The sequence below is a fragment of the Maylandia zebra genome, linkage group LG8 (assembly GCF_041146795.1).
Source record: "Maylandia zebra isolate NMK-2024a linkage group LG8, Mzebra_GT3a, whole genome shotgun sequence".
Taxonomy (NCBI): domain Eukaryota; kingdom Metazoa; phylum Chordata; class Actinopteri; order Cichliformes; family Cichlidae; genus Maylandia; species Maylandia zebra.
In genome coordinates, this window is record NC_135174.1 from 28,766,462 (window position 1) to 28,792,803 (window position 26,342).

At 43.7% G+C, this 26,342-nt stretch overlaps 1 protein-coding gene across 7 annotated transcripts; it reads right to left on the reverse strand.

Moving 5' to 3' along the window:
• Positions 1-1,172: 1,172 nt before the first annotated feature.
• Positions 1,173-25,456, reverse strand: plekha1b (pleckstrin homology domain containing, family A (phosphoinositide binding specific) member 1b). 7 transcript variants are annotated; one of them, XM_004565206.5, is made up of 13 exons: positions 25,371-25,456; positions 18,278-18,463; positions 16,824-16,880; positions 15,355-15,400; positions 14,555-14,652; positions 12,801-12,926; positions 11,647-11,784; positions 11,131-11,199; positions 9,564-9,628; positions 9,420-9,483; positions 8,962-9,051; positions 6,979-7,019; positions 1,173-4,235 (listed from the first exon to the last, which is right to left on the reverse strand). In XM_004565206.5, the coding sequence occupies exons 2-13, from the start codon at positions 18,416-18,418 to the stop codon at positions 4,004-4,006; spliced, it is 1,167 nt and encodes a 388-aa protein (XP_004565263.1). In that variant the 5' UTR covers positions 18,419-18,463; positions 25,371-25,456; the 3' UTR covers positions 1,173-4,003. The 7 variants fall into 7 exon arrangements, 6 of the variants coding, with proteins under 6 accessions (XP_004565263.1, XP_004565262.1, XP_014263811.1 ...); XM_004565205.5 differs by having other exon boundaries at positions 6,946-7,019; XR_001341670.2 differs by lacking the exon at positions 6,979-7,019 and adding an exon at positions 5,259-5,442 and having other exon boundaries at positions 4,109-4,235.
• Positions 25,457-26,342: the final 886 nt, after the last annotated feature.

A 26,342-nucleotide genomic window follows, 5' to 3' on the forward strand; every position in this document is an offset into this window, starting at 1 on the left:
CTTCAGGAGAGCTGCACGGCGACCATAGAAGGCCATTAACCCATCATCAGGACTGGTATCTGCTCCTTTGTGCCAGAGCTACAAAATGACCTCCAGCAGGCCACTGTTGTGTATATGTCTCTGACCAAACCATCAGAAAGAAAATTCGTGGCCTGAGGGCTCGACACCCTCTAGTGGTCTCCGTGCTCACTGCCCGGCACCGTGAGGCCGGTAGAACATCAGCTGTTGCCCTGAGCTTTTCACAGATGAGAGCAGGTTCACCCCGAGCACACGTGACAGACATGAAAGGGTCTGGAGAAGCCGTGGAGAACATTACGCTGGCTGTAACATCGTTCAGCTAACGTACAGACCTCTACAGGCAACGGCACCCTGACTACCATTAGGTGTCAGGATGAAATCCAGACCCCACGCTGGTGCAGTGAGTGCTGGGTTCCTCCTCTCTGGCCAAGTCACGTGCTGAGAGTATGCAGGTAGATTCTAGAGGATGAAGCAATCACTGCCACTGACTGATCCCCACACAGTAGGAGTACGCCCCGATGTTCTCACAAATGCATGCTTCCAGCACATCGGGGCTGTCCAAACTACTCAGGACCATTTTCTGTTGCTGCAATGACATTTCAGAAAAACTGACCTCCTGCATCACTTTTTCAGGGTTTCTTTGAATTCAGCCCTCTGAAGCTTGATCATGTTCATGTGTTTTATTTTGTTCCTTCTGTCTTCATTGGATGGTCTCTTCAGCCTCCCGCTTCCTGTTTGTTTTGTTCAATTTCCTTCTCAACTTTGGCAAAAGTGCCAGAAATGTCGTCTGTGTAATAATTAGTGTGCAGTCCATAAAAGTAAATGGCCTGTATTTGTATAGCGCTTTACTAGTCCCTAAGGACCCCAAAGCGCTTTACATATCCATTCACACACACATTCACACACTGGTGATGGCAAGCACAGCCACCCTGGGGCGCACTGACAGAGGCGAGACTGCTGGACACTGGCGCCACCGGGCCCTCTGACCACCACCAGTAGGCAACGGGTGAAGTGTCTTGCCCAAGGACACAACGACCAGACTGTCCAAGCCGGGGCTCGAACCGGCAACCTTCCGATTACAAGGCGAACTCCCAACTCTTGAGCCACGATCGCCCCATAAAAGTAAAGTAAAGTAAAGCAGACACATGAACCAGTTCAAATTATTCCAAATTTCTTTTAATAAATAGAGTACATGTTTTTAGAATCATGTTCACACTAAAAAGGGTCAAAAGAGCTCATCGTTATATCATTTTTCTTAGTAAGAACAAGGCAGGCACTTTAACCAGCTTATGGTGAACGGGGAACAACAGGAAGGAGGGCCGTGTGCGTGCACTCGCGCACACGTGTTTAAAAAAACTCAGTAAACAACATATATGTTTCATCACGGTAAATAATATCATCATAGAAACTAAAAGCACATCGAAACCGAAGAAAAAGAAACACCCACAACCAGAGCTCGCAGCCGGACGCCGAGAGGAACGAAAACCTGCCGCCGAGCGTTAGAGTCTCATTTACACGTCCAGTTTGGTTTCACGTCCCCACATCTTACAGCCAAAGACTGAAACAAATACGACATCAGTTAGAAAGCAGTACAGCGGCGCGGATGTGCAGTGAGGAAGAGGACAGAAGCAACAGTCACACTTGGAGTCTGAACACAGCTTCAGCCAGACTCATTTTCTCTTTTGGATTTTAAAAAAATATGATAAATCTGGAAATGTGGCAAAGCAGCAACTGGACCGCAGATGGAAGGTTTCGGCTTTATTAATAAGAAATTAAATTCACTGCTGAAACTGGACAGAGCTGAGATAAAGAGCGCTGTGCGATCTCACTAATTACAGTCGCTGCAGTTTCAACAGCCGAGCACGTTTTCAGTCCTGACGCCAGAGCAAAGATTCCCAACCGCAGGATTCAGAGGCGTAAACGTCTGAAGACTTAAACTCTGTGGACGCACAAAAGTCGACAAAGCCTCGGGTGCTTCAGGGTTATTTAGTAATCATGGTTGAATTTTAGGCTTATGTGCAAGTCTGAGGATCAGATAACATGAACAGGAATCAAAGTAAGAGGCACCGATTCACATCAAGCCATCTCAAGGCGCTTTAAGATAAAACCCAGACGATCAAACAATCCCCTACAAGCAAATAAACGGAGAGAAACTCGTTTTTGAACAGCTGGAGGCCTCCAACAGAGCCAGGAGAAGGACTTGACCTTGGATAAAAACAAAGGACAGCAGAAGCTTTCTGTTAAAGCCCATCTTAGATTTTTCACCTCCTTGATCAGGCTTCACTCGCTTAAAACAGGCCAGAGCGACGCGTTTTACCACCAGAGGCGCTTTTCTTTCTTTCAAAGCTGCACTGGAGTCTTGCTGATGTTTGGAGCACCTTGGCGGCTACTTAGCAAGCTAACTGGTAACGTGCTGGTGCTGAGAGACAAATAAAAAAGCTTGCTGGTTTGGAGATACCAGTTAGCATGCTGGAAAGAAGAAGTAACCTCACAGACGTTAGCAGCGTTCTCGAAGGACGGTGATGAGAAACTGAAATAAACCTTCACTGACTGCAGCTTTCAAATAAACTTCTTTGGTTAAATAAGCGCTTAAAAAAGGAGGTGGAAACGCTGCAAACAGAGGTCACGACACACTTGACAAACGGAAGTTCCATCATAGCCTAAATTTACCGGTTATTTGAATTCTTATTACAGTCATTCCAAAAGTGTGCGCCCCCTGGTGGACTCCAGAGGTGCTACAGTATGTACAGTCACATATTAATATAAATGTATTTCTTTATATAACAAGTGATTTAAAATTGCTAATATGACATGGCCAGTTAGTGATATCACTCATTACTCTGACCTGAATTTACTGCTCGGTGCTGAAGTTTCACACATTGGAGCCAATTTGATTTTTGTATTTTTTTTTTAAATATAATTTTTAAGCAAATACATCACTTGTATTTTGATTTTTGGTGAAGATTTAAGATTGGGCGTGCTCCATGTGAGTTTCCCGTCTTTAAACGGGCTGCAGCACACTTCACTTTGGGAATGCCTGCTTCATTAAAGAGCTTTAAATCTTCCATAGCAAACATGAAGCAGATGATTGTCTTTCATCGCAGAGGCTCTAAAGCACTGTAGTCGCGGTGACCAAATATGAAGTAAATGAACTAAAGCTGGAAGCTTAATCAAATCTATCGGGGGAGGCTTCTGCAGAGGCGTATTTCCTCTATTTTCCTTCAGACAAACAGCTATTATTTTATTCTCAAGGCTAGGCCGTCCTTCTGCATTTCAGGGATCAGAAGCCACCCAAAGTTTCTCAATGCGGGACTTTCCCTGCAGCAGGATCACTCGTGGCGGACACAGATGCCTGCATGACCCTGCTGCGTGACTTGTGTTCAGTGCTGTCTTATGAAAGAGACAGACCAGCATCTTTTCTAATCTAAGAAAATGACACATTTTTCCATCACTGACGACGGGAAATATTCAGTAAGCGTGACCTCTGGAAACCTGCTCATGAAAGCTGGCCGCTCAGCGACCTCTGCTCAGTGAATCTGGACCTCGAGCTTCTCTGCGCGAGTTTAAAATGAAAAACACCGAGATGTGGGATTAGTCAGTCTCTCAGTCAGTCTTCCATGCTGCTGGAAGCAAACACACAAACTTTGGTGCATCACAGGAAGTGAGAGTCGCGGCGCCGCTGAAACGTGTAACAGCAAGCCGTGTTTGTCGTTTGCCTGGAGTGACAGACTGTAGGATACAAGGGAAGACAAGGAGAAGGGAAAACAGCGGAGGAAGGTCCCATCCCAAAAAAACAAAACAAAGAACTGGTCCCAGGAGGTTCAGCAGGACACGCAGAGTCTGACAGTGTGCACAAGTGTGTGTGTGTGTGTGTCCATTAGAGTTTGTCAGAACAGGGTTATGTGCACATCTTGATCCTCAGCCAGGAGGAGCTGGGACCCGGAGACGCCGCTGGGGCTTCCCCACGCCGGCTTGTCCTCCTCTTTCACTTTGAAGGCTGCAGCGTCTCCTGCAGGGACAGGCGGGAGCGCGCCGGGGGAAGGGGCACCATCACGGACTGGACCCCGCTCAGCCTCCAGGGGAGGAGGCCCAGGAAGTTGTCCCGATGGCGCGTGTCCAGAGCGAGGCTGAGCACTCTCTGGGGACTGCGAGTCTTGGGGTTCCTCATCGACTGGGAGGTAGAAGGTGGAGGTGGAAGGGGAGTGGTCACTGTGCTCCTGAGGAGACGGAGGGAAGAGAAGGAGGAGGTGAGGCAGAAGCGGTGACTATGAATGACAGATGGAGAGATGGATGGATGGAGGGCTCGGTGGGTGGATGGATGAGTGTGTGATGGAGATGGAAAAGAGGAAACGCTGTCAGAGTTATTCAGGCCCGAGCTTCCCATCAAGCTGCAGCTCAGCCACATTATTTTTCTTCCTCTACAGAAAACTGAAAGTCTAAACTAAAACTTTGCTGCTAAAAACTTGACGTTTCCTACATTTTCTTCAAAACAGCATTAAAACTAAAACTCCGTGTCTTTGTGTGACCACATGTCCTCGTCAGCTCCCTGGATTAAAGTAGACTAAACTCCTGAAACTGCTCTGGAAAGTATTGACATTAGACTCCTTGTGTTGGCTCAGGAAAATGTAAAGCTCGAGTCACAGAATCAGTGAAAACGTGGAGCTTACAGCCAATTTAATCGGAAACATCCGGATCAGGCTCTGTGAAACGAAAGCTGCTCGCTTGATATTAAAGATGCTCATCAGTCATCACCATCTTCTAATCCTTATTTTAGATTAGAATCAGACCTGATTGATCAGCCTGCATATTTAGGGTTCCCATTAAATACACAATAATCCCTATTGCTAGGCAAAAGTAGCAGACAGACAAGTGGCAGCAAAAGCAAAGAAGCTTCCTCAGTGTTATAATAATAATATTAGTTGTTATTAGGCAGTGCTTGGACAGTAAGCTTTCAGGGAGGGTGCAATGAACACTGTAAAAGATGATGATTAGTTACTCTAGCAAGGACAGCTTACAGAGGTGAAGCCAAGGACGTTCTCTTTGATGATTTAACAGCACGGGCAGCCACATTAAAGCACCGTGACCTTCTTTTGCCACTTTAATGGAGAGAGGGGGTTCTAAACACTACAGTACCCACAATCCTCCAGCTGGCTAACCTGCTCTCAATGGACAAACAGTTACACACGAGTGAAATGCGGTGAGTTTAAACAAGGCTTCATGCAGATACAAGCAACACGTACGAATGGGTGGCGCCGCAGCCGCCAGGGAGCAGGGTGGGATCAAGCAGCAGGTGCTAAGAAGCTGAGGCATCGGGGCTTGGTGATTGGACGATGAGCAGCAGCAGGCGGAGGAGGAGGGACAGGAAGAAGGCGGCGGTGGGGCTCATTTGGGGAAGGTTAGTACGTCACTGTCACACCTTACTCTCTGTAAGGCAAGCGCACACACACACACACACACACACACACACACACACACACACACACACACACGGAGGAAAAACAGAAAGACAAAGTGTTAGCGGGATAAAAAAGAGAGACTCGGGATGAGTTAGGCTCTTGTGGAGTCCTGCTGGGAGTCGGGAACGCTGTAAATCTGAATCAGGAGTGAAGAATGAAACAACGTGAAACCCTCAGAGATGATGGTGCAGGTGGTGCAGGATGATGTTCATGAGCGGGTGGAGCTGAAGTTTCTGCCTACACGAGAGCGTGTTGGATCAATAAAAGAAAGACAGAGAGACGAGCTGTGATGTGAGAGGATGGATGTGTTAATCCAAGGCAGTCGATGGAGGACCAGAGAGAAAAGTCAACGTGTTACGAGGAGGACGCTGCCAAAACAACAGTGTACGAAGAAATCGTCAGTGTCGATGTGGAGGAAGCATCTCAGCCTGTGAGCTACAGTTAAAGGTCAAAGGTCAGCTGATCAACTCAATTTCAGAGTTTTTTCCAGCTGCATCAAGCTGAGGGCAGCACGACTGTGACTGGACAACACTGTGGCACAAACCCATCCACAGGATATAAATATGTAAGGAAGACTGGAAATAATCTGATCATCTAGGTTGTTAATTTTTTTATCATGAGTTTAAGTTCAGTCTAATCTGGATGTGAATCATTCAGAAGGTCTGAAATGAAGCGTCAAACCCAAAAACCCTGAATTATTCCATAAAGTGTCTTCTTCATGAACAAAATGCATTTCGATGAAGGCAGAAAGAAAATCTGAACTTTCACTATTTAGAGCCATGAGTCACAAAGTGCAGGCTGTCACCCCCTGGTGGGCTTTAAGGGTACTGCACAAGGGTCTACATGGGTCATTTCCAATAAATTCAATTAAGTATTTAATTAGATTCAGATACCATAATCCTGTAGAATAAATCTTAAACATTTAGATTTGAACAAATGAAACAAGGCTATGGATTTAAAATCCCTTTTTTATTACTATTCTTACTTTTTCTAACCTGTTTTTGATACTGAACTAGTCTTATATCTTTTCATTAGCTGAAAAGAACTTAAATCAACAGAAGATCTGAATAAATCACATAAACAGGAAGGAAATACTTGATTTTTATGCTTCTGTGATAATCAGAGTTCTGACTAAAGGTTTGGGTGAGATCCAGGCATGAACTGTAAACTCTCAAACTCTGAATGTTTCTGAGATTCATCCAAACGCACAAACTATCCAGCTGCACGTGCTGCAGGCTCCAGATGTGGCTACAAAGACCTGCTGCTTGAGCAACAGCTGGAGTGACTGTTCAGCCTGGCTGTAGCTTTAGGATGGATGAACACTACAGCGTCGACGCACAGAGAGCTCAGAGTGAGGAAGGACCACAACGCGTCTGTTGTGGTGCGCAGGGTGAAGGCTCGGTGAGGGGGAAGCTGTGGTGAATGGGTCGGGGTGCAGGGGTTGGGGGTAAAGGGCACGGGGGTCACATACGTGCTGCATTCACCGCTGCAGAATGGCGTATACCTCTGTATACAAGGACTGGACAGCCTTCTGGCCTGACGGATCTGAAAACAACAGTTTACAGCACAACTCAGTTACAGCGCGGAAGAGAGCTCCTATTCAAGCGAAGCCACACATCCACCCATCCATCCATCCATCCATCCACCCATCTATCCGTCCATCCATCCACCCACACATCCATCCATCCACCCATCTATCCATCCATCCATCCACCCACATATTTATCCAGCCATCCACCCACACATCCATCCAGCCATCCACCCACACATCCATCTATCCATCCATCCATCCACCCACCCATCTATCCATCCAGCCATCCACCCACACATCCATCTATCCACCCACACATCCATCCATCCATCCATCCATCCATCCATCCATCCACCCACATATCCATCCATCCATCCATCCACCCACATATCCATCCATCCATCCATCCATCCATCCATCCATCCATCCATCCACCCACACATCCATCCATCCAGCTATCCACCCACACATCCATCCATCCATCCATCCACCCACCCATCTATCCATCCATCCATCCATCCATCCATCCATCCATCCACACATCCACCCATCTATCCCTCCATCCATCCATCATCCACACCTTACACAGACAGAAACCAGCCAACCTGCTTTTATTTCTTGTGACAAACATCTGTGTGAGGTGTGATCCAGACATTCTGAGGACAGCTCAATTAAAAGTTGCTAATCCCCCTTCAGGGTCATGGTTACTGGAAGTTTAGGGCCAGTGAAAAGAGTGAGGAGTCTTTTGGAATTTTTTCCCAGAATTCTGAGAAAGAAATCCCCAAATTCCCCCATTTTTTTCAGCGGCTGTAATCCTCTTCCGGGCAGGTTCACACAGCTTCCAGCTCTGCTGCTGTTTGTGAAATCTGTGCTCGGACGTCCCGTTCTGAACACTTGCACTGTGCAATCGGTGATTTCACCATCAGTCATGGACTTCTGCTTTGGTCGGCCTGAATTTCCTCTGATGGGGGGACCTCTGACTACAGCTGAGCAGTTTTCACTTGGAGTTAATAGTTTCCAAACTTAGTTATAGCTTCAGGCGAGGAGCGTTACCGGGAGAATGGCGGGTTTTTATAAGGTCTGATACACTGGAGCAGCAATCACAGATGCACAAGTACAAGAGGACATGACGGGACTTTCACAGAGAGATCTAAGATAACAGCTGTCCAGAGGTGCTTGTTGTCTAAGCTGTCTGTGGTCTGCTTCTTCCACCAGTTACAAGGGTAAAGATAACAATGTTGTTTTGAATCAGAAACCTTTAAAATGTCTGAAATCGACGTCTTTTAGAGCTTTTCCATAAACTGGTTTGTTTTTCTCTTACAAACCAGTTTATGTGTGTGTGTGTGTGTGTGTGTGTGTGTGTGTGTGTGTGTGTGTGTGTGAGTGTGTGTGAGAGCGAGAAAGATTTAACAGAAATGCACAAAAACACATGCATCAGTCACGGTCATCATCATCTGTGAAAGTGTCACAAAATCACGAGCAGGGTATTAAAATCACACACACAAATGACTTCACACTCAGTCTCATCCCAAATGACAGATTTACAATTAAAATATTCCCACACTGGGTTAAGCACCCAAATCATCTGAAGATTGTTTTGTTAATAAAAATCTTTGAATTAATTAAAGAAATCTAATAAAGGTTTACAGAGTTATAGACCTCATTAAGCTGCTGCAGTGCTGTGTTTCTGCCACATGGTGGCACTGCTGCACTCGCTCATGCAGCCACATGTTGCTGCAGCGTGAAGTGAGCAGGAAGAAACACTTCATATCATTTTAAAGACCAATGAGAAGAAGGAATGCATCTTCAATTATGGCAGCATCTTTGTACCATCTTAGTTAAACTGAATTATTCATGTTCTAAAACTGCTACATCTGTCCTGCTAAATCAAACTCATCCTTTTCCATGTCACCTAAACCTCTTTTACCAAGTAGCTTCACCTGAGATGATACGTACAGTGTTAGCGGAGCGCCCGGGACCGCGCTGGGCCACGATGGCGCCTGAGATGGCCTTAATCCAGCTGTGCATGTCCTCTGGACTGTCAGCCTGACAGAGAGAAACACAGGAATGTAAATGAATGCACGCTATGATTCTAAACACGTACATATGACATAATACGGTGACTTTAACTCGATTAAACGAAGTCTTCCTGTCAGTAAATCACTCCTTCTCAGTAGTTGAGTTAGAAGAGTTGGAAAGAACAAAGACGACCAAATGTCCCATCAGTACATCCTCATCAGTATCTCATGTGGAGACAGCGGAGAGAGTAAATCCTTCAGAAGATGGAGGCGTGGAGCAATCATCCAAATGTTGAATCTAATTTACACTCATTTGGCTCAAAGCAGAACAGATGAGACAACGGTGCAGAAAGAGCTTCTCCTGACTGATGACCGCGTCCTCCTCATGCGTGTTACCTGTATGTAGAAGGTTCTTGAGCTGGTGACCATCTCGAACAGGTTGTCCCTCATCATGTGCTCGCTGGAGGACACAGAGGAGACGTTTTAGTGAACTTCCCCTGAATCAACCCAAACACAGAGCTGACAGGGAGGCTGACTGACCTCTGCTTGCACTCCTGCACTTTGTGGATCTCCTTCAGCGGGATGGCTCTCAGCGGCTCCCTCTCCTGAGACGACGGAGGAGAGGAAGTACATATCAAAAGCAAACCGAAACACGTGACCTCGTCACGATGGGTCGGGTAATATTTAGTGTCTGCGTTTGATTTCATTTAAATTTTGTGAGAAAAAAACCTCTGCTTAAATCTTTGCTGTGGTCAGTCGAGTGAACAAAACGTCAGTCGTCTCACAGCGATTGGAAACGCGACTCTAAGTCAGACGTTTAGATAGCCGACACAGCTCTGCAGCGCGGCGGCTTCACTGCAATCAAAGGACGACTCACGCCACGGCTGAGCTGACGAACTTTCATATTCACACTCTGTCAAACCACAGAAGGCAGTGAGCGGCATGCTTTTACACTGATCAGAGATCATCACCTCGGCTTACACCAACATACATACATAACATACGCAGCAAGGGTGTCAAATGTAAGGCCCAAGGGCCAGAACCGGCCCAGCGAAGACTCTAATCCGGCCCACTGCAATAAAATGTGAACGAGTGCATCAATTTTAGACTTTTAACTGTATTTTTGAATCAATAAAGACCTCGCCATGGACACTCATGGTGCACCAAGTAGTAAAATAATCGTTAAACAATTAAATGACAGAAAAGTTCCTCTTTTTCTACTATCCACTCTGCTACAGACGTTTTTGATTTTTTTACAGTGGCTCCAGGGTTAAAAAAAGGCCATGTGAGCAATGAGCTGCCAGAACATTGACTGTAATTTTACACATTTATCAGGTAGAAAACTGAGATGTATTGTTGAACCTGCACTTATATTTCATGTATTAAGACATTTCAGGGATTAAATGTTTGATGAAATGTCTTTACGCTGTCAGAAACACCACCTTCCCTGGTTTGGCCCAGTTAAGATCAAACTGGGGCGCACGTGACCACGATGGAAGATTAGTCTGACATCTCTGATGTGCAGCATCACCTGGCTTAACGAGCTGCCTATAATCAGCACTTGGCGACGCTAACTAAGTAAATCACCTATAAACGGTGCTCAGTGTGTGCTATTGCTGAAGGCTGGGGTTATTTGACTGTCAGATAGTTCGCCCGTGTGTCATTCGGATCAGCATCCATGAAGACACGCGTGTGCTGATGATATGCATGATCTAAATGCTTGATCGTGTCGGTCTGTATGACTCGCAGTCAGCGGCGATAGCATGCAAACAAATGTCCTCTGCAGCAGCTGCACTCACTCAGGACATGATTACACATAAAAAGGTGTGAACACTCAGCCAGACACACATATATGTACGCACACACACACACGGGGTGTGCCCATATATGTGCACAGACAGGCCGTAGTTAGGGCTAATCTGTCCACACGTAGATGACATGAGGAGGTATTCAGGACGCATGCCTCTGCATGTGGAGACACGCAGCAAGTTTTGCAACAAGCACAGATTTTTTTCACTCTCTTCTTCTTCAGTGTCTGTTTGGGAGCAACGTGATGCGTCTTTGAGCACTGATGTCACCGTGTTTGAGCTCTTCACCGTTTCCTCACCATGTCAGTTTTGTAGTAGTTGAGAGAATTTTCATCCAGGACGAAGTACCGCCTCTTCCAGTTCTTCATCTGAGAGGAAGAAGCAAAGCACGTTTCAAAGTTTCTGTTTAGCTGCTTTCTGTTTTATTTTGAAATACAGTTAGGTTAGTTCTATGCCTGCCACTTCCTTCTGTTTTCTAACATTTTTGTGCCGCACCTGTACATACGGTGTATTTATAAGGCACCAGACTGTATTCTTACTGTGGTTATTGTTCATTTTTGGAAAGAAATATTTTCTGTTAAAAAACATTATTTTAATATGGCAGGTAACTGCAGCGAAAGGTTTACTTTGTTTTTCTAAGATTGAAACCAGTGACCGAGTTATTTTCAAAGATTTTTCTCTTCTGAACATCGACTGTTGCTCATTAATAACACAAAAGTATTTTTATCTGATTACTGTGTGAGATTTTATCCAACCAAACGTGATGGTTCATTATGACGACACTGAATAACCCTGAGTGTGTGTGTGTGTCTCACCACAGCTCCTTGTTTCACACAGTATCCCGCTTTGATGATGGCCTGATCCTGCGCTCCTCTGGACAGGAAGTAGGGCATTTGATTCTGAGCCCGCTTTACGCCTCCACGATCAGCTCCATTGTGCCCCTCTCCCTGCTCCTTAAACACACACACACACACACACACACACACACACACACACACACACACACACACACACACACACACACACACACACACACACACACACACACACACACACACACACACACACACACACTAGACTTCATCTGGATTCATTTTACAGGATTTTCTCACATATATAAAACACTGAAGTCTTAAAGTTTCAACTGATTTCTAAAGTCGTCCTCTGCTGAAGAGTTTGTGGACTTTTTACTTCCACACTGAGCCGTGTCCAGTCAGCACGTCCACACTTCATTTCTCCAATTCAAACTGCTCTGAACACTCGGTTTCACACAGTTTGTTTTTTTTTTACTTCTGACACCCGGTGATGTCATCGAGAGGGGATACCCCTACCACGACACACCGGCCACCTGCCAGCCCATTGATCCAATCTTGCGTTTTGAGGGGCAGCCAATCAGAAGAAAGCTGAAAGACTTTAAGAGGGAGGAGCTAAACGTGTTGTTTTCACACAGAGGATGAACTGAGGGGCAGCATGAAAGCCCGGTGTAAAACAAATAAGGATTATTATGAACTCTGAATCATCCAAAGCTACTCTAAGAGAGTCCAAGAATAAAAATAAGACGACAGTCAGCGATGATATTTTTAATCCATGCATTCTTCCTGTTCTTGTCATTGTTTTCAATGATATATTACCCATAATGCAACTCCTCTGACTGGGGTCGCTAGTCTCAATCATAAACAAACGATGGATTACAAAGATTTTGCAGTTTTACTTCCTAAAACCGGCGTAACAATCACAGATGTGCAAAACTGTCAGAGGTCCCCTTTAACAAATAAAAACAAACCTCAGCTATCAGCAGCTAAATGTCGATGCGCGTTCCCCTCGATATTTTTAAAACCTCGACTCATAATTAAACCAGCCTTAACTCGCCTGTGTTCCTGCGAGCTGACTCATATTTGCAGCTGCATACCAGCACAGGCAGGACCGGACCTGCCGAGCTGCTCCTGCCGCTCGCAGCTGTGAGCGTTACCTGAGTGGCCGTGATGATGGGGACTCCTCCGATGATCTCAGTTTTGTAGGAGACCTGTTTCACGGTTCCAAGCAGCTCCTGGGGAGTCTCTGCGTGGGTGTTGTGGCCCTCGCCAGGCTTTGGCACCTGAAAACAGAGCAAAAAGGCTCCACGTCTCACTATTTTTAAGAGCTTGGGCTTTATTTCACCTTTTTTCTTAACTCTCTGAATGTTATTTATCATAGGAATTCACATTACATTAGCAATGCTAATTAAATAGAGATAAAAGCTATTAGGATCAGTTATTGGCTTTGGTCTTAAAGAGTGACGATGGTTATTTTCACACCTTGAACTGGAGCAGAGGTCTGAGTCTGACAGGAAGCTCATTCTGCAACCAGCATGTTACATATGTACCATTCCTTTAAAGGAGAGGTGCTCACAGCTTAAAATAACAAGCAGACACCAGAAATTAACTTTAAAATCAGTGCTGTTTTAGACTCCTTCCTGGACTCTGATAGATGGAAAAGGAATAAACGATAAAAGGATGGGTGGTGTGAATCTGCCACTCCCAGCTAATCATTTTTCAGTAAGCAGTGTTACTGCTGTGATGGGTATTACTTTTCCCACTATGCTCCCTCCACCCCTGTGATTTAATAACCTCGACTTTGTAGTTAAGCAGCCAATACTGTAACACCCTGTGTGTTAAGGCACTAAAGCCTCACAGGAAACATGACATTACACGTACAGGTGGTCTAAACTGTATGAGGACTGACCTGGTGACTAGTTATAGAGCTGTTGTTAGCCTAGTATAAGCACATCAGCACAGGGAAGACATGACGAGGATCGCTCTCAGTAGAAGCAGAGGTAAACACTGAAAACAGACTTCAGACTTCAGCCAGAGCGTCTGAGGTTATCCATCCACAGCATGGCGTCGGTCAGCCTATTCTAGCTGCTACTGAGACTGCACATAGTGGCATGACATCTGCTGGTGAAAACCACACTGTGGTGTAGTTTTGGCAGCAAGTGCGCCTTTCTGCTTAGCAGCCGGCTAATGCAGTAATCTAATGCAGGTGGCCTGCTGGGTTTTAGCGTGTACGACTGTCAGTTTTTACCACCAAAACTCGAAAGTCAAAATCAGGAGCAAAGTGATTTCAGTGGTTTTTAACATCTCCTGTGCTGACGTGGATGTACTCCGGAGAATAGCCCAAGGACCTTAGCGCTGGTATAAATGGTACAGAGCTGTGGCGACGTCACTGTTTGCACATAACCCGACCAATGCTGCGAGTCCTTTAGTGAGGCTAATGCACTTGCTGTTGTCGCCCTTGCAAAGGATGGTGCACACAAAAAGGAAAATGGCATCTGCTGACACAAGCGACGTCTCGGTGTCATTTCAGCTGGCCGTGCATCTCTACAGGACCCTCCATTTGCAACCCAACAGATTTTTGCCCGCCTGCTCAACTCAGCAGCGGCCAGCGCAGCACGTGCGTCGATATCGGCGCACGAGTTCGGAGATTCCTTGATTATAGAGAGGCAGGGAGTTTGAAAAGGTGAAAGTGTGCACAGAAAACTTGTCAGCTGACTGCAGACCACAGCAGCTGCAGGTGGCTTTAATGCTGTTGTGTCTTTACACGCTGCTACGCCTGCACTGATCTTTATCACAGTGGCCCGAGGCTGAAGACAGAGCGACACACAACAAGAGGACAAACAGGGTCAACGATGGATCTGTGTGTGTGTGTGTGTGTGTGTGTGTGTGTGTGTGTGTGTGTGTTGCTCACAGTAATCTTGATGGCATTGTTGAGAACACTGATCCATTCTACCAAATCCTGCTGGTCGTTGGCCTGTAGGTAAAACTTCCTCATTCCTGCATTTATAACTGTGAACGAATGAGAGGGAGAGAGAGGAATGTGTAAGGCTCGAAAGCACAAGAGGAAGAAGAGAAACGAGCTCCATGGGTATCTAAAAATATCGTCTTATTTCTGTTTCAGAGCCAGAGGATGTGTGTGTGCCATTATCCCATCCAGATGCAAATACACACACAGAGGTCAGGTCTTTGTCATTGTACAGTTTCCTCCTATTGAGTGACAAAGGCCTACTGTTTGACAGCAGAGGAACAACAAGTAGCAAGGGACAAAAGAGAGGAAATAAACCGCACAGATGAGGAAAAGAGGGAGGAAGGGAGTGAGAAAGAAAAGAGGTAGGGCAGAACGACGAGGAAGGAAGGAAACAAGGAAGGATTGAGGACAAAGGAGACTGGGAAGGAAGTGAGGAAGGAGTGGGGTCTGAGGGCTCTGTGCAGGCCGGTTGTGTTCTCGTACACAGCTGTTTGCACACAGGTACATTGTGATGTTGAAACAGGAAAGGGACAATCTGCTGCCACAAAGTTACAAGCATGCTATTGTTTAAAACGTCAGCGTGTTGGAGCACCGATAGTTCCTCTCACTGGAAACAAAGCCACACACAAACAGGTCAAAAGCAAAGCAAAGAGAAATGTATGTGGCCAGAGTCACTACGCAGGTAAAGAGGAAGGAGGCAGAGAGACGCAGTGCAGGGTGAGAGGGAATAAAGATGAACTTACCAAAGCAGAACTCTGCCTTTGGTCTTTGTTTGGTGGCATCATTGACCTTAGCGAGAGAGAAGAGTAAAGGGTGAATGTGTCAGCACAACCCACCAAAAACATGAACCCACTCATCTGTGATAATTCTATGCTGCTAATGGCAGAGTACGGGACGGATAAATCCTGGCACCGCTGTCATTTAGCCGATGTAAGGTGGACTTGTGGCTGGGACAAGACGAATGTGGCCTACAGAAAACCACACATTTGGGAAAAACTCAGGAAAACGACATCCATCCATCCATTCGCTTCCGCCTATCCTTTTCAGGGTCGCGGGGGGCGCTGGAGCCTATCCCAGCTGTCATAGGGCGAAAGGCGGGGTGCACCCTGGACAGGTCGCCAGTCTGTCGCAGGGCCAACACATAGGGACAGACAACCATTCACACTCACATTCACAGCTAGTGGCAATTTGGATTATCCAATTAACCTATCCCCACAAACTGCATGTCTTTGGACGGTGGGAGGAAGCCGGAGAGAACCCACACAAACACGGGGAGAACATGCAAACTCCACACAGAAAGACCCCGGCCTGATGGTGGAATTGAACTCAGGACCTTCTTGCTGTGAGGCAACAGTGCTAACCACCGTGCCACCGTGCTGCAAACGACATATCATACTATAAAGATGCTACACTCACAGCAGTGGTCTGAATCTTAGCTGTCAGACTCCAGTTTGTTCACACGCTGAGGTTAATTATGGAGTTCCACAGGGTTCAGTGCTGGGACCAGTTCTGTTTACATTATACATGCTTCCCTTCAGCAGTATTATTACAAGGCACAGAAAACATTTTCACTTCTATGCCCATCTTAGAATAAGGTTTAACTTCCTGCTTCAAAATTCATATAAAAATGTGGTATCTAAACAGATGCTAACTCTGGATGGCATTACCTCGGCCTCCAGTAACACTTTGAGGAATCTCGGCGTTGTCCTTCAATGCACATATTGAAAAAACTGTAGGCTTGCTTTCTTGTATTTGTGCAACATCTCTAAAATTAGAAAAGTCCAATTTATTATTAATCGCTGGCTCTCTTCCACAGTGTATCGTCTGTCCTGTCTCCCTCACCTCACCCCCAACTGGTCGTGGCAGATGGCCGCCTCTCCCTGAGCCCTGTTCCTCTGGAGGTTTCTTCCTGTTCTGAAGCATCTATTTACTGTGTGACTTTCAAATGAATTTCTGAATTTATTCGGTTGTTGTGATATAACATTTCATTTTTTTGAGTTTAAAATCCGGCTGACGCCACAGGAATTCGACAGGCTTTAGGATAGAGTCATGAAAAGGAAGAGGCGATAATCCAGCAGATGTTCTGTTCAGTCTACAGCTGGTAACAAGAGAAATCACACGCCAAAATAACAACGGATTTTACAGATTTAAGCACGTTTGTACGCACAGAGAGTGCAGGTGAAACGGTGTGTGTGGAAGAGTGAGGACTAACCTTGGAGATGTAGGAAAGATTGAGAGAGCCCACATTTCCTGCACCTTTGGGCAGATTCTGAAGAGAAAAAGCACAAATGTACACAAATGTATAAGCATCAGCCATTCGTGATTGCATCGAGAAGACGTAGAACTAACAGAAGTGAACAAGGTCGTAGCGCTAGCATCACTGCTGCCTGCTATGATGGAAATCAACAACAGTATTTCCTGCGTTTATTTACAGATTTCACAACATGATATTTAAAAACATTAATTATTCTTTTTCTTAAATTTATGATCTTAAGAAGAGTTTGCTTTTTTCCCCTTTCAGTAATGTTCAGTAAAAATGACAAAATAATGTAAAAGACGATGATGTGGAGTCATAAGAGAGCTTAACTTCATCCAAAGAGTCAGATATGAATAAAAAAAATGGTCAGAACCGGTTTCAGTCTTCTCTGATCTCACAATACTTGTTATAAACATCTATGTGGGAAGATCATCTGGAAAATACCAAAGCTCTGTGCGCTGGCAGTCCGACCAGCTTTCTGCATGAGGATGCGACGAGTTTTAGAAATTCCCCAACAGTAGGAAATCTCAGTGCTATCGCTAACCTGTTTCTGTTCTGGTTCCCGTTTGCTTGGTTTCATGCAGAGGTGAGACTACTCAATCAGATTTCAGATTTGAACAGTGAAGCCAAGGAGGAAGTGCCCTAATCCTGCATTCTTTCTAAAGTAACCGTTGCTTAACAAAACCCTTTAATGAAGTATAAGGTGCAGAAAAGCCAAAGTGTAACGTCCTCATATGAGGGGGGAGGGTCTCAGGGGGCTGTACGGCTCCAGCGCCTCTGAAAAACACATCAGTGGTGTGATTCACGTGTCTGACATGTCCCTTCATCACAATGAGCTCGCACACAGAGGAGTTCATTTTGACTCACTCCCACACACACCATCCTGCTGCACAGCAGAGTGTGAAAGTGAATTAAAATGTATTCCCCGGTGCAACAGAGTCTACTTCCTCCTGTTGCAAAAAAGCAGTGGGCTTCAGAGTCACGGGCAGAGACGTCTGCAGCACCTTTTCAGGTAGTAGAAAAATGCAGAACAATACGAGAGCCGAGCTTCACGGTGTCAGCGCACGACAACAGAAAAATGCTGCTGTAGCATAAAGACTTTGATGCTTCATGCAGCTGATTCTTAAGGTGCATCTAAAATATGAGCTGTGCAACAATGTGATGGATTACATCCCTGAAGCGATTCAAGTCCCTGCATGATGATTTTCACGAGCTGTTTATTGCCACTTGGAGGTAAGAAAACCAAAGTCAATACCTGTAATGGCTTCTGAACTTCAAAATAAAAGGCCTACATTTATGTTCTTACTACACACCCCAAGACATCATGACCCAGACCTCAGATGAAAACACCTATAAAAACAGTTTCTTTTCAGATGATAAAGATGTTTTCAGCTCATAAACAGCCTTACCTGGGGGTTATCCATGTACCACAGCAGGCTGCCCTGCTCAGTGTCCAGGATGAAGTAACGGCGCAAGAACCTGCCGCTGTTCTCATTCTCCTCGATGTCCAGGAAGCCGCAGAAGCGATTCTGTCGGTCCACGTAAGGCATCGCAACCCCGACCAGCTCAGCCCGCTCTGGGGCATCACAGGAACTCTGCACACACATTTAGACACAAGTGTCAAGGCAGGTTAAAGGTGCTAGGTTTGGAATTTATGACTGATCTATGGCTGATCTATGACTGATCTATGACTAGTGAACAATGCACATTTCTTTACACTGCTGACTCAGTACAGACATACGGGTCTAATTAACAGTGGTTGGCAGCTTGGGTGTTTTTCTGTTTTTACAAAGTCTGTTGCTTTTCTGTTTTATCTTATTGCTAAACTTGTATCCCAAAAACATGTAGAGAAAGTGAAACAAGTGAAAGTTTGTGTTCCATTTTTCCAGTAAGGATGGGAAGACTGGTTTGCCTGCCAGATCTGGTTTTTCGTGACGTCCAGCTTCCAGTTTGCAGCTGAGTAGGTAAAAACTGACAGGAATGAGAATTAGCAAGTCTGACGTCACTCTGTAGTGGGAAGGAGTTGCTGCTTTAGGTGGAGGAGTTCAAGTATCTTGGGTTCCTGTTTGTGAGTGGGTGCTGCAGAGCTCAGTCCTTCAGCAGGAACTCATGGAGAGCTGCAACTCCTCCACAATAAAAGGAGCCAATTAAGTTGGTTTGGCCTGGTTCTGGAGGAGGTCTCTTCCTTCTAAAGGGGAGTTTTTTCTTTCTACTTTTGCCAAGTGCTTGCACATTTGGGGCGTTCTCATTTTTTCTTCTTCTTTGTATTACTGCATCGTCTTTACCTTTCCACATAAACTGCTCTCTCTGTGCACTCTCTGTCCCCAAAGTTTTTTTAATGTTTCTGAAGGGTCACTCTTCCAGTGGGAGTGGACTTTACTGGACTGCATGTTTCACCTGCTTTTAACTGTAACCTCAAAGTTTAATTTTAAATAAAAAACAATTACAGCAATTTACTGCCGGCTGCTAAGATTCATGTCTTTCAAAAGCCTCAGTCCCCTCCGAGTTTCTACTGGCAGGTAAGTCGCTGAAACGCCTGCAGCCTTTTCATAGCTAATGAAGCCCAGCATGAAGTTTTCCAGATAAGGAAGATAATACTAATCCAACCTTCACTTTCAGAATCTACTTTTTCTTCACCAGTTTCCTTCATGCATAGTGCATACCACTGTCTTTAAGTAGGGGAAACATGAACGCTCATTCCTGTGCAGAATCCTTTGTGCACCTGATTCCTTTCATACATAAATGACAGTTTTCTTCACATCAAATACACAACGTGTCATTGAAACATGCAGATGTAAAGTGTGGTTTGTCACACTAAAAACTTTCAGGCACGCACACACACACCCTTGTCTTTCCATTACTTCAGAGGACATTCGATTGATTTACATTCAACAGACTTAACCTTAACTCTACTAATCCTAATCCAACCCTTACCCTAATGCTGCCAGGACTTCAGGATGAAAATTAATGATTTACATTACAGGGACTTGTCTTTTGTTTCCATAGAGGCTATGCAAACAGATTCATGCCGTGACAATATGAGTAATACACACACACACACACACACACACACACACACACACACACACACACACACACACACACACACACACACACCCTAAGAGGTAAAAGACTATTGTTTTCCATTTCCAGCTCTGTGATTTACTCTCACACTGCAATGCCAGAATCAACATGTCTGCTGAAATCAATCATACAGACATTTATGTTGTGTCTTCACCCCAGAGCGGCTTCAAACCTCACCATGTATCAACATTTTCAATGACTGGTTTAATTGCCTTGAATGTCTGGTCCAAACTGAACTTCAACTTTGCTCCAGCCATCAGGAGTAACGAGATTTTTGCATTTCACGTTTCTTATGTCATGTCCAGCTTTGCTCAATTTTCCTTTAAAGCAGGAGGAAAAGCCAAACGTGTTCCCTTTCTTTCCAATTGCTGCCTGAGCATTTTGGCCAACAAAGAGTTTTAACACCCAGATTCAAGTTCAGATACCTGCAAAATTCTAGTTTAGCTACTCCCACGGGTGTTACAATAAATACATATTATAAACATATTCTCACATTCCCAAGAAAAGGGAATATACAACATTAAGTCAAGTTACAATTACAATTAAATTATCTAATTGGTTTCCATCTGAAGATGATATATCTGACTTAAGTATTTCTAAAAAAAACACTAAACACGCAGTTCTGCTTTAACTTTGGACGTAAACAAAGATGAAAACTAACCTGCAGCACTTGAAAGGTTAGTGATGCCTGGTGACCTACAGAGCTATGGTTAGGCTAATATTCACATGTTAGCATCTAAAAAGCAGATAACAAAGATGGACGTTGAGAAAAAAAGATGTTAACGACCCACAAAAAACTCTCTAAACATAGTCCAACTGCTAACTTAATTTAGTACTTGAGTAAACATTTTCCTGAAGAGTTTAAGGCTTCAATCGCTACAACAATGATGTTCGTTTTGTCATTTCTGCAGACTTAAACAGGCAATAAGGCCGGGCATGCTTCAGGGGACCGACCCCCAGATGGTGTCCAAGGAACAATGGTGTGACTTCAGACAAGAGTAGGTGAGCCTTGAATTTTTTGACAGCCATATATCACATGCTGTATTCTGCATAATGTACTGTACTGTATCAGTACTTTATACACAGTCACTTCCCCTAAAATACTGCTTTAAAAAATGTGTGTCAAAGGAAAACCACAGCCCATTCCCATTATTGCACAATGGTGGGAATTATTAGAACATAACACATCAAAGGCCCTGATTGACAATAAAAGGGAAATAGATCATTTTCTTAAATGGAAAACTGCAATTTGCCAGTGCAGCTAACAAAGCGACTGACTAAGAAGTGGGGGGAAAGCTAAAGCTACTGGAAGCTGGAGTGGGGATGTCAGTCATTTTCAGAGTGTGTTATCTGGGTAATGCTAACATAGCGCCGAACAAACTAAACAGCCAGTCTGAAAACAAACATTCCCTCTGAGACAAACTTGGTCTAGTCAAGTCTGAAGCAGACGCTGCAGGACTGGTCCACTGAGCTGTGTCTGATAAGACGTCGGAGGCAACCTTTATGCTAATGCGTTGGCATAAAAGAGTCGTGCACGGTCAAGAAACCACAAAAGACAATCAAAAGAACAACTGATGGCACGCTAGATGACTCTGATGTTATTTTGAGCAGAAAACAGGTGTGGCTTCAAATTAGGGCAGACAGTTTGCTGTGGCTTGTGCACAAAAAGCCTGAAAACCACTGCTTCAGGGTGTGACTACCCTGTCGCTGACGAGTCACCGCTGTAAGAGTGTGCAATTTCCTCAGTGTCTCAGGCACACCCACCCATCATGGGATGAGTAAAATTTGGTCCGTAAAAGCAGACTTTAAGCCAAAAAAACAGCAGAAGCAGGTTAGAAGTTTCACAGGGAGGCGGCTCGCTGTCACAGAGCTCGACTTTGTGGTTTTCATTTTCAATTTCAAAGTGAAAAAATCCTGTTGGAACAGTTCAGAGCACCGCCGAAGGATGAATATATCTTACACCTGATTTCATGCCTTTAGATTTCTTCAACTTTCTTTAAATTTGGTGAAAATGCCTAAACAATGACAAACTTGTATGAATATTAGTTTAATGTACACGGTTGACAGTGAGGTGATGCTACAGTTTTAAGGGGGAATGAATCTTGAATGATGTTACAGTTTTAAGATCTCTATTGACTTAGAGATCAATAGAAAACATGAAGCCATGAGAGTTTTAGAATAGCACAAAAATCAGAAAAACAACTAAAAATTAGCTTTTTTTTCCACTTTAACCTTTTGTTTGATTAAAGGAAAATAACATAACGCAGGAGTTGCTGAAAGACAGAAAGCTAGCAAAGGTACGGGAATGCAAATTTAGAACACAATAAGTGTGAATGAATGTTAGCAATGCAAGTCCATCCATTCATTTTCTTCCACCTACCCTGGTCTGAGTTGTACAGCAGATAAGTGGCAGACACTCATAAGGTTCTCTTTCTAAAAAGTCTCTAAGAGCTTCATACTGTTGCCTTTCCTTCCTCAGCTAACAGGGGAAGTATTGGTGTCACCAGTTAGGACTGTTTGGATGAGTGTTAAAAAACACAAACGCAGTTCCTCGAATTTTCACTTTGAATTACTTGAGCAAAAAAAGATTTGGGTTATTTTTGGAAATGTGCAAATATTCAGCACACGAGTAGAGAAGGAGTAAAACAAACTGGGATCAGGTAAAAGAAACGGCTCAGTGCAAAAGTCTCGAGACACCCCTCATGCTTCTTACAATGTCTTCAGCCATCTGTGAAACACAGTGAAGGCTCTGTAACAGTTTGACGGCAGCTTTGTCAAAACTGATGGAATTATGTAATCCCATTACTGGAACTGAAGAGCTCTGAATGTTCTTGGAGAAGCCTGGGGAGATATTCCCGAAGACTACTTAAAGAAGGGACAAGAAAGCCGCCTCAGAGAGTTCAGACTGTGTTAAATAATAAAAGAGGTCATACCACATGTTGACTTTCACTTGTCATTCATTCATGCAAGCTCTCAAATTCAACAATGGCAGATGCAAAGCTTCAAAACCATAATCCACAGACCAGTAAGTGATGTCACGGTGGCTATTTTAAGTCCACGGTTTTTCCGGCTCAGCAGCTCCTCAGTGATTGAAATCTTAAACACCAAAAAACCCAGTGACACTCAGGTAACTCCCCCTTCGTTCGTTAAACTAGCACAAATTACAGAGAATTAATTGTTCTGTGTTAAATCTGTGTTGTACTCTGAAACCCTACACTGTAAATAGAAATATAAGCAGATGATGCATCTCCATCGAATTATTCCACTGTCCAAACTACTAGAAGAGAATGGATCGACTTGAAGGCAGCAATTCTACCACCAACTAGTGTTTTGGTGCCAACACAGCTTTTCCTTTCTTATTATTTTGCATATTTATAACTACATAGTAAGTATTGGGCGATCGTGGCTCAGGAGTTGTCAGTTCATCTTGTGATCGGAAGGTTGCCGGTTCGAGCCCCGGCTCGGACAGTCTCGGTCGTTGTGTCCTTGGGCGAGACACTTCACCTACCGCCTACTGGTGTTGGCAGAGGGGCCGATGGCGCGATATGGCAGCCTCGCCTCTGTCAGTCTGCCCCAGGGCAGCTGTGGCTACACCTGTAGCCTCCACCAGTGTGTGAATGTGAGAGAAAAGGGCTATATAAATGCAATCCATTATGATTATTATTATTATTATTATTATTGGAGCTATTTGCTTAACAGTATTCACATTTATAAGGTCTACAACTGAAAATTATTAAGCCCCTAATGATGATTGTCGTAAAAAAAGAGTGTGCAACACCCTCGGCCTCAGCTAGCTGTCTATTGGACAAAGTAATTAGCTCGCTCTGAATTAGCAGGTAGATTTGTTAGCTAAGCGTTTCTTATTAATTAATAAAATACTGATATTTGGTGTCCCTGTATTGATACTATAGCTGTGTTCTATATGACAGGAAGAGCAAACAGTACATGGAAATTACTGATGGAGGTTAAACAGCAGCTTTAAAATCCTGACCCAAGATTCTTTTTTAAATCCTCCACAACGATATTTTTCACTTTCAGTTTTACGACGTGCAGAAGGCTTTCTGTTGAGATCACAAGGTTGATGTACTGTTACTGTAAACTTGTTAAGAAGTTACATTCAACTGCTACTTCAAGTTCTCAGGGGAAAACACGGCTATTCTCTTGTTCTCACATCTGACTGATGATGTCACAGTACATACTGCTGACCTGATGACCCCTAACTTTGACTTTAAAACTTCTGTGCTTATATAGGACTATAATTTTTGATTAAGCAACAGAATAGACTAGAATGAATGTTTTTGTCATCGTACAGGTGTACAATGAACATCTGCCCGAGTGATGCATTCAAATACGGCACATCAAATAAAAACTTTATACAGACCCTACAAAGACTTCCTTTATGAAACAAATAAAATACATGTATAAATAAAAGAATGTAATAATTTAAAGTAAAGGGAAAATAAAAAGTATAAATTAAAATACACACAAAGGAAGGACAAGAAGTGCACTCGATTGGACACTCTTATCGATATTCCACAGAAAGCTCTGAGTCTAAATACTCGTTTCCCGACCTGAACAATTATTCAGAACAAAAAATTATTCACTTCTTCTCGTGTAAGAACATTTGCATGAAGCCACAGGGCAGCACGTAAGCCTAAAAATACCTCCTAATCTTTTTAATACTAATTTTCTACATTGTATTTATTTCAGATCAGGTATTCTGATTTCCTCTGGGCCTTCAATATATAATAACTTGTTTATCAAAAAAGATGGAAAAACTAAAACAAACAAAACAGCCAAAATGAGCTGAAATCAAACAAATAGTAAAACAAGAAACTAAAGTAAATTAAACATTAATAAAGTTAAAGACAGAAAAAGGAAAAATAAAACATAAAGGACAAAATAAATCTGAAAACACGATGTAAGAGCTGAATAACATAAGTAGCACAAATATTAAAAATCAAGTACACTAATATATAAGTAGTGTTCTTGGTCCCTGTGCCAGCCTATGAGAATCCTACAGTCGCTCCTGGTAATATATGAACCTTTTACAGACAAAGCTGAATAAACCCTGATTTTACAGCTCTTTCACCTCATGAATCAGATCAACCTGGATCAGTTAAGGTGTTTCTGCTGTGAATCCGCTGCTTTTCATTTCCCGTGTTTGGTACAGATATAATACTCACGGTGGTAAATATACCTATTAAACTGTCACCAGTGCTCAATTCCTCCCCGTGGAGCTCAAACTGTAGTCACAGGCCTAAAAACATCGACCCATTTCCTCTCCCGCCTACATTAACCGTCTCTCCGACAGCCTGTGGCCCTGAACCAGGCCGCTGCTGCCCGGGTAAACCATCCCTACAAACACGGTCTGACCGTCTGGAGGCAGGAAAAGCGACGGATTTCAGGTTTACTTACACAGTCCGGCTCAGTCCGAGTCCAGTGTGGAAGCTGTCCGGCACCAGCGTCAAGTTAAACCACAATAAACCCACACTGCTTCCGCTTACAGCCTTTAGAAATAAAAGCTTCTGCTGACGACCGCGTTACGTCCGTCTGGACTTCAAAATAAAGTAAATAAAGCAAATAAAGTAAACGTTTGCTTCAATTTTCTTTCTTTTGTCTGAGAATAATTTTGCTCTCTTTTTAAATTGAGCCTTTCCTACTCGATTGTATGGGATTACATTCAGTTTTATTATCTAAACTTAAATTCTTAAATTATTATTATTATTTTTTTTTAATACTGATGAGATATTTTATTTTGTAATTGTGTTTTATTGCCTTTTTATTAATTTTTTGTTACTGTTTTCTTCACTGTTTTAGTTCCTGTAACACAGACAGCTGATGTCATCTTACCTCATTGAAAACCTTGATGATGAGTTTAATGCACAAAGTTTAAATGAAACAATTTTTCTAATTTATGGGGGAAATGTATTTTATGTAAAGGGTGCTAATGGGGAGGCTAATTCATGTTTTCCTAGTTTACAGTGATTATGGGGGAAAATCTGCTCAAACACTGTTTTGCCAAATGTCAAATTTCTGCTGTAAAGAAGAAAAACCTTAAACTATGTCATATTTTATTCACATTTATTTTTGAAATAGCAATACAGTCCAAGACAGACAAGTGAATGAATCAACATAGGTCTACATTCCTTTCTTTATTAAAATTTTCACATATTGTTTCCAGTGCTCATAATTCATAGAAACATATAAATGTAGTCCGAATTTTGTCTGAATGGTCACATTTCTGCTTTTATTTTGAAGGGAGCATAGATGTGACACATTCCTACTGTTGGCAGCTTGATCATGTTGCAGATTTCCAGCCAATCAACTGAGATGAAGTTTTTTTCCCTCCTCGTCTCTCGCTCTCTTTGCAAAGGATTATGGTAGATG

What these genes read in the sequence shown, in the direction of transcription:
- plekha1b (XM_004565202.5), bottom strand. Translation starts at nt 18,418, where the DNA reads ATGCCTTACGTGGACCGACAGAATCGCTTCTGCGGCTTCCTGGACATC. An exon ending in GGTACATGGATAACCCCCAG is followed by an intron (nt 16,881 to 18,277) that starts GTAAGGCTGTTT and finishes TTTTCTCTTCAG; the next exon opens with AATCTGCCCAAAGGTGCAGG. An exon ending in CCATCATCACGGCCACTCAG is followed by an intron (nt 11,785 to 12,800) that starts GTAACGCTCACA and finishes TGTGTGTTTAAG; the next exon opens with GAGCAGGGAGAGGGGCACAA.